At 42.2% G+C, this 9,197-nt stretch overlaps 1 protein-coding gene across 1 annotated transcript; it reads right to left on the reverse strand.

The window, feature by feature from the left end:
- Positions 1–497: 497 nt before the first annotated feature.
- LOC139549254 (TLC domain-containing protein 5-like) lies at positions 498–8,983 on the reverse strand. The gene is made up of 2 exons (XM_071359512.1): positions 8,788–8,983; positions 498–2,945 (listed from the first exon to the last, which is right to left on the reverse strand). The coding sequence occupies exons 1-2, from the start codon at positions 8,981–8,983 to the stop codon at positions 2,413–2,415; spliced, it is 729 nt and encodes a 242-aa protein (XP_071215613.1). The 3' UTR covers positions 498–2,412.
- Positions 8,984–9,197: the final 214 nt, after the last annotated feature.

The following is a 9,197-nucleotide window of genomic DNA, read 5'->3' on the forward strand; positions in this document are numbered from 1 at the left end:
TAACAATAATAATATATTCCTATTTTTCCTTGTTCATTATGGTGTCTGATTGGATGTCCTTGGGGTTACAAATATATATTATAATGTAGGCCAAATGTATTTTGAACTTAAAACGTAGATACATTTTCTGTAAAACCTAACATTATCATTGTTATTATTGGCCTAATGATTATCACATTGATATTCTACAACACCATCTTATATTCCCCTCATTGTGTCAACTTATTTATTTGTTCCCGTGTTATACCACTTCTAAAACATCTGACACTCCGAAATCAAAGTTTGTCAGATGTTTTCAGCTCTCAGAAAGTGGTCTAATGTCAAGAGGAGTCCATGTTTCATGTTAACTGTTGTATGCCTCCAACCCAAATGAATCGAAACAAGGCACAGAATAAAATGAGATCCCTATACTGCTCCCATTCATTTGGGATTCAGGTATACTGTATTATTGGATCTACACAGCAGATGGCTTAGGACGTGCACTAATCAGGACTCACCTTTTGGGGTCAGACAACTTCTGACAAACTTTAATTTGTGGGTGAACTATCCCATTAAAATGACCAGTTAATAAAGTACAATAATTTCCTGCTGTAACAATCATAAATCATAACACTTTACAGTGTTAAAGGGTTATGGCATTTGACAGCAAAACTTGTTCAAACGTAACATTTCTGCTTGAGCACTATAGTACAGTATTTTGGAGGATTGTTGATTTACAAATGCCACCATGTGGACAATTTGAATACTTCAAGCACAGAGCACTCTGTGATGGCTATAGAGCAATAAGTCTACCCTACAGTACAGGACAAGGCTACACTACTTTTTTTGAAAGCAATATAGGCTAGTATACCTTTTAAAGATGTTGTAATACAATTAACATAACTAATTTAAAGTAAATTCTAACAAGTGGCAAAGTAGTAGTTCCCAGAGTAAATTTTTTTCTTCTAATAAATATTTTATACTATACAGGCCTAACATGTGCTGTAATATTTTACAGCACATATTTCTATACCAGCTCTGTATTCAGGGTATTTATTGAACACACAAAAGTAAACATTACATTTGAACACGTATAAAGTCACAAAGGCACACTTATATTATTCTCCCTTATCACAGACACAGGGGTATAGAATGTTGACATACCATTCCACATACTGTAACTATTTAGGCACCATATTTAAATATTTCATATAAAAGTAGTGAATTTCAAATATGAAAGCATACAATATTGTGAAATGTGATCTAGCATCATACTGGAACGTTTTAAGCGATACAGTGCACAAACATTTAGCACAAATCATAATTTACCCATTGGTATTTTTAACTAAGACACAGGGGTGGTGAATGTTGACATACCATTCCACATTGTCTAACTATTTAGGCACCAGATTGAAATATTTCATCAAAAAGTAGTGAATTTCAAATATGAATGCATACAATATTGGGAAATGTGACTTAGCATCATACTGGAACATTTTAAGCAATTCCATGCACACAACATTTACCACAAATTGTTGTTTACCAATTGGTATTTTAAACTAATTTACAATGACTAATATACACCCAATCAAGCAATGAAATACCACAAAAACATACTATTACAGTATGTTACACAATTACTTTGTTCCACGTGTTACTGATCGTTACGTATTTGTTGTTGCTGTGCACTTTAATGAAAAACCTTTATTGTAGCTAAATGGAAAGACAGTTATCACAAGAAACATGTAGCTTTTAACTGAGTTTTATGTTATATAAAAGACAGTGTTATGTAACACTGCAATCTCAGCGAGCTAATAAACATCTTCCTAAAAACGAAATGGAATGTTTTTAAATGGCTTATAAATTGTACTACAATTCAAATTAGACTCAAATTTGAAAAATTTGACGCAAAATATTTATAAAAAGTAGAATTTCTGCAGAAAAACTACTGCATACAACAACAAAATACTACAAAAGGAAAGAAACAGTTTCGGTTCAATTTCACTGCCTCAAAAAAGTGTGGCCTAACCTATGAGGATTAGGGAATGTTATGTGTCTATTTACCAATAGTCAACTTATTGCTGGATACAAGGTTAGAAGAACATACTATTAGGTTACAGTTAATTGTAAATAGGTTGTGAAATACATCATATTGGTACTAGGTCCTTTGGTTTCAAAAGACAAACTATGTCTCAATTGTTTTTGCTACAGTTGTACATTTTTGAAGATGCTTATGCAACATTCTCTTGCACTTGTTTTTAAAAAATGTACAAGTGTTAGCTAAATACCAACAAATATTCCAATATAACCATATAGGCCTAAAGAATGGGTTGACTTTAACCCCATGCTTACACAACCAGTAAATGTATAAAGGTTGTCTATTAGTATAAACATTGAATGTTGTTATTCATCTTCTAATGATAAGGAAGTCTTTCAGTCGGTCTTTCCGACATGTCCATTAACTGCTGCCAATCTGTGTTGGTCTCTCCAGCGTCTGTATTTGGATTGACTCTTGCGGTAGGCGAAACGACCAATGTCCACCATGAACACCCAGGACAGCACATACATGGCAACTCCCCCACACTTTATAATGAACCTGGGCCGTGGGGAGATGAGCTCGCAGTACAACATCCTCCCGCCAACCACTATGCGCATGAACACAAATAGCACTACAAACAGAACATCCACCACCTCCCCCGTCAGGCTCTCATAGCGACCCAACTGTCTCAGGAACCAGCGAGCTTGCAGCAAGGGGTTGGTGATCTCGCTAGCAAAGATTACGGCGCAGGACTCGATGCCTGATTCCCCCAAGCTCAGGGTCAACAAGATACCCAGGATGCTGATTGTGTGGTGGACCAGCATCACCGGGCCTTCTGTGCGGAAGTAAACACACCAGCCCATGTCGAAGATGAAGTAGCCCAGGCTAATGACCATAGCACTGATCTGAAGGGGAGTGTTCTTTGTGCCTGGAATCAAAATCACAATGTTATTGTAAACACTCTTCATGGTTAGTAACATTGTCATACACACATCAAATTACTGTATACTAGGCAAGAAACTATACATAAAGAACATTGGGTTATGGATGTAAACTTAGTTCTCTGAGTAGATTAACGGGTCGACAAATGACCTATGGGAACTCCTTCCCCTTCACGGCATTCCCTTACTGTATCCACCCGAAGGTGGTGTGACGTGACACACTGTCAATTACTTGACTTTAATTCCACAGAGGTGGAGGAACGACATGAAAGCTACACTACTCAGAGAACCAGGGCTAAATCCGTAACGTTCTCTTTCTTTTTCGTAAAGGGGTTTCTGTACCAAACAGGTGGTTCAGCAACAGAGTGGGATACCTCACCACCTTAGTCCAGATGAGCCCCTAGGAAGTCATTGTATCCACCACAGCAGGGTTTCCCGAAGCTCTCCTCAGGCCCCCCCAGACGATTCACATTTTTGTTTTAACCCTAAACTGCCACGCCTGATTCAATTAGTCAAAGGATTGATTAATTGTAATAGAAAATATTAACCCAACAGGGTGGATTAAATGTCAACTGTAGTATACAACTGTAAACACAAACAAGCTGAAAGCTTAAACTTACACATTAGAGGCTTTAATTAGGTGTAACAACACCAAGAGGGGAAGCACTCTGTATAGAACATCCATCTCACCGATGGTTGATAAGTATGTACAAGGTTCAAAGTACGCTCAGTTATCTGGGTTGAGAGAGCGTGCCGTGTCCAGAACCACAGACACCACTGCTGGTGTGGACATAACATTGAGTCTGTAGTACCTCATGAAAGTCATGGGTGTTGATTCCAGGGAGGCCCCTCTGAACTGGGCCCATGAGGTGGCCGTACCCCTGGTGGAGTGTGCTACCATGCCACCTGGAGTTGGTGTACCTGCTGCAATGTACGATTTTGACTCTGCATTGGTAATCCAAAAGAGCCAGTCTCTGCTTCGAGGCAGACCTTAGGTGTTCTCCCCATAACACACAAAAATCTGTTCTGTTTGATAAATAGTTATCTTGTTGCAGCAAGATAGTCACTCAATGCCCTAATCCTGCAAAGTGTATACAACTCACAACACTCCTGCGAGAAGTGGGGAGGCTGTCATACACACATTCAATGTAGATAGGGACTTCCCTGCAGCAATAAGCTTCTGGAGAAAAGTCAAAATGGCATAAATTGGGCAGGAACAAGGCGATTCTGCATGGGTAATACACCACTTCCACTTGTAGGAATAGAGTCTTTGTGTAAAGGATACCCTTACTGCCTGTATTATATCAATTACCAAGGAGGGTAATCCTGCAGCTACAAGGTAGCTTCAGGTTCCACACCCACAACGTCAGTAGGCTGGGTTTGGGGTGTGAAAGCTTGCCCTTCACTTGTGACAGGAGGTCCGCTTGAAGATGGAGTTCCCATGGTTGGGAGGTTGTCAGCTGTACAAGGTCTGAAAACCAGTAACCCTGTGGCCAATGTGGAGCCACAAGTAGAACTGACTTGTTCTCAAGAATGATCTTCCTCAAGACCTGAGGGAGCGAGGGAATTGGTGGAAACGCATAGAGCAGCCCTCTCGGCCATCAGTGTTATAGGGCGTTGACCGTTTATGGAGAACCACATAGGACAATGTTTGAGTCAAGCAAGGTAAACAGATTGGCCCCGGCAGGTGTATTGCTTTGAGGGATGTAAGTAGTGTGTTTGCCCAAAGCATTAGCTCCCTTGCTACCTGGTGTAGTGTCATTGACCTCAGTCCGCCCTGGCAGTTGATGAATGCAACCACTGTCATGCTGTCTGTCCGTATCAGTACATGTTTGGAGGAAGTGCTGGAGTGCAAAGTGAACCGTCTTGAGCTCCAGTACATTGATGTGAGCTGTTGTTTATGGTGCTGATTATACACCATGAACCCCTTACTGCTGTAAAACAGCTCCCCATCCCTGTAGGAATATGTCTGTAATCAAAGTCATCTGGTTGTGAACTGCGCTTCGGAGAACTCCACCGGGAGTTTGAAGTGCTACGCACCACCATTGTATCGCTCTCTAGAAACTCTTCGGTAGGACTGAGAACGTATGTTCCTCCACCAAATGAGCAGGTGCAGCCTGTCTGAGCCGGAGGTTTTGAAAATGTTTGTTATGACCTGTCAAACACACTCCGGTAATGACTGAAATGGGCTCAATAGAATACATTGTCTTTTCGTTGCATCTATAAGAATGCGAAAGCTTTGTCTGGGATTTAACACATCATTAACACATTGATGGGTGTTACTTTTTTGTGTAATTGAAAGTTAATTTGCTACAAATTAGATGCACCTAAATGAAAGCAAAAAGAGTATGAAAGAGTCGCAGGAGTAAAATGAAAGCAATCAATACAGCGAGATTTAAGTGACAAGTGGATTTTTCACCCCTCAAACAAAGAAAATATATGGCTGAAAAAGGAGCATTGCTACTGCAAGGCCAACAGGCTGGGACTGGACGATGCTAGAGCCACGGTGCATACCTTCATCAGAGTGATCATTGTCTGTGGCACAAGAGTGGGAAGCTCTTGTGGACAAAACATCAGTGTCATCAGATTCAACAACCACACTCTGTTCAGAGGGGTTGAGTTTGGTACCGGCAGTGGAAGTCTGGCCAGGATGTGCTCGAGGGTGGACTCCATGTTTGCCATGTGACTGCCCAATGACATAATCTCCTTGCGCAGCTCAGTGCAGTGAGATTTGTGCCCAGGCGAGGATGAGCAATGGCATTAATTGGGCAGTGGATCACAAGGGGAGTGAGACCTGTCATTTGACCTGGAGCATTTGGAATGATCTGCAGAGGAAGGTCTACGATCAAAGATCGGTGTGGCAGATTAATCTGATGACAGTCCGGAGGTTACGTCCACAAAGCTCTCAAATCGAGATATCAATGCTCTCGGTGTGAATTCCTGCTACTCTGTGCAGCAGCTTGAGCATGTTCAGCTCCCAAGCAAAGAAGGCAAAGAGTGTGCTCATCCGAGGCTAGGAGTTGTTTCTCACACTGTTGACACGGGTGGAATGACATCCTGAATACAGCACTGAATCTGTGTGCAAGGAACGGATTTTCACACAATTGTATACACAAGAGAAGTGTGTTCCAAGAAAAAGTCTCGGTGTGCCTCAAATTCTGCTTCGATGCTTCGAGCTGGTGCCTCGGTGTCGGCATTGAGAGAATAGCTAGCAACACTAAGCATCACCTCTGCTCCGTAGAGCGTCAGGGTCAAGACTCCCGCCTTTATAGGCAAACTCAATAAATTGTATGCACGCTTCGACAAAAATAACACAGAGCTGTGCATGAGGGCCTCCGCCGTCCCAGAGGAATTGGTGATCTCGCTCTCCTAGGCCTACGTGAATAAGTTTTTAATCTGGTCAACATTCGCAAGGCCGTTCTCAGAGCATGTGCAGACCAGCTTGCAGGCATCTTCACGGTCATTTTCAACCTTTCCTTGTCCTAGTCTGTAATCCCCACATCTCAAGCTGACGACCATCATTCTTGTCCCCAAGAACTCTAAAGCTACCTGCCACAATTACTACTGCCATGTGCATATAGCACTAAGATCTGTAATCATGAAGTGCTTTGAAAGGCTGGTCATGGCAAATATCAACTCCATCATCCCAGACATCTGAAACCCACTCCAATTTGCATAACGCCCCAACAGATCTGCAGACAATGCAATCTCAATTGCACTCCACACTGCCCTCTCCTACCTGGAAAAGAGGAATACCTATTTGAGAATGTTGTTCATCGACTACAGCTCAGCATTCAACACCATAATGCCCTCCAAGCTCGTCACCAAGCTCGGGACCCTGGGACTGAACACCTCCCGATGCAACTGGATCCTGGATCTCCTAACGGGCCGACCCCAGGTGGTTAGAGTAGGCAACAACACCTCCGCCATGCTGACTCTGAACACGAGGGCCCCCTAGGTGTGTGTGCTTAGCCCCCTCCTGTACTTTATGTTTATCCACGACTATGTGGCCACCCACATCTTCAACTCCATCAACGTTTGCTGACGACACGACGGTTGTAGGCCTGGTCACCAACGGAGATGAGAAAGCCTACAGGAATGAGGTCAGAGAATTGCCAGTGTGTTGCCAGGACAACAAACCTCTCCCTCAATGTCAGCAAGACCAAGGAGCTGATCGTGGATTACAGGAAACAGGCGAGAGTTCAAGAGCTTCAAGTTCCTCTGTGTCCACATCACTGAAGACTTAACATGGTCTTCTCACACCAGAACGTTGTGAAGAAGGCACGGCAACACCTCTTATCCCTTAGGAGGCTGAAACGATTTGGCATACCCCTCAGATTCTCAGAAGCTTTTACAGCTGCACCATTGAGAGCCTCCTGACTGGTTGTACTACTCTCTGGTATGGCAACTGCCCCGCCCGCGACCGGAAAGCCATGCAGAGGCAGTTATGGATGGTCAGCCGGTTTCTGAGAAAGAAAAAAAAAACTGCCAAAGACTTTAACCATCCGAGACATGGACTGTTCTCCATGTTCCCGTCCAGCAGGCTGTACCGGTGTGTCAAGGCTCAGACCAACAGACTCCTTAACAGCTTCTAACCCCCTACTGCTCTCCCTCTCCCACAGACTATCCACACTGACCCTATCTATGCCCATCCACAGGTCTAACAGACAACCTACGGTACTGCTAGAATTATTATTGATTTGATGTATTACTCCATTACGCTGCTGTCCATTGATTATTGATTGCCATTACTATTAGTATTTGTCCTGTTACTGGTCACTATTACCCGTTTACATGTATACACTGTGTTCCATGACATAGACTGACCAGGTGAATCCATTTGAAAACTATAATCCCTTATTGATGTTGCCTGTTAAATTTACTTCAAAGGATTTAAGTGCCTTTGAATGGGGTATGGTAATAGGTGCCTGGCGGTTTGAGTCAGTCAAGAACTGCAACGCTTCCGGGTTTTCACGCGGAACAGTTTCCCGTGTGCATCCAGAATGGTCCACCACCCAAAAGACATCCAGCCAACTTGACACAACTGTAGGAAGCATTGGAGTCAACATGAGCCAGCATCCCTGTGGAACGCTTTCGACACCTTGTAGAGTCCATGCCCCGACAAATTGATGCTGTTCTGAGGACAAAAGGAGGTGCAACTCAATATTAGGAAGGTGTTCCTAATGTTTTGTACACTCAGTGTTTATTGCAATTAGTGTACAAGCGTAAGTATTTATATAGTCCTGGAACAGTACCATCTAGTGGTCAGAACCTGGTATCAGGATGTAGGATGGGATATAAACCAAACAACTTTAATGACAAATTTCTCTGAACAGAAAAAAAAGCAACAAATTCACTGAGAATTCATTACATAAGATGAAGAAGCAATACCGCAGATCCATACTACTTGTCAGAATTAGAGACCTGATTCTGTATACTTGTTGTTGGGTTGGGATTGGCGTGGAGGTCCGTGGGTGGCTTTTAAAGATTTCTTTGGATTCCTTATGTCTTACGCATTGTTAGAAAAAATGTTGGTCCAAATCGGATTTATTGCATATTATATGAAGCCAATTTAGATGCAATCAATTAGCTTAATTTATCATAGATCAAATTATATCTAAACAAAATGTTTTTAACAAAAATGCTAATCTTACCTGTGTCTAACTACAGAAATGATTTCAGAACAATGAGATGGTGGTGTCATGGCTTGCTAAATGAAATGGAATGACCCCTATATACCAATTTAACCACCTTTAGAGAATGGTTATATAGAAGCAGAACTCTACATGGAAACGATTACACTGTTTCAGTGCAACTAAAGCATCTTACCTGGATGTGTGAAGGGCCAAGGTCCTTCCACATAGCCTATGTATGCTGTTATGCAGACCGCCAGGATGCCATGGAGCAGTGTGACCAGCCTACAGTTCCACTCAAAGCCACGGCTTTCATTGTTATTACACAGTAGTTTGTAGAGAGTGATCCAGGCTGTTAGGCAGAGGACCACACCAATAGGCAGCGATGTCATCCCTCAGCTAAAGACACAAAAAGAAAAACCACTTAATGACAAACACACACACACACAGACACACACAAATATATATACACTGTAGAAGTTTCATAAGATTGCATTCATTTTCTACCATCACCAACAATATCAGCTATGCTCAAGATTTGTGCAAGTAAGTCCGATTAGCCTGCATTTTATGTTCAGTAAATGTTCTGTAAAATGCAGCATAATT

The sequence above is a fragment of the Salvelinus alpinus genome, chromosome 22, assembly GCF_045679555.1.
Source record: "Salvelinus alpinus chromosome 22, SLU_Salpinus.1, whole genome shotgun sequence".
Taxonomy (NCBI): Eukaryota; Metazoa; Chordata; class Actinopteri; order Salmoniformes; family Salmonidae; genus Salvelinus; species Salvelinus alpinus.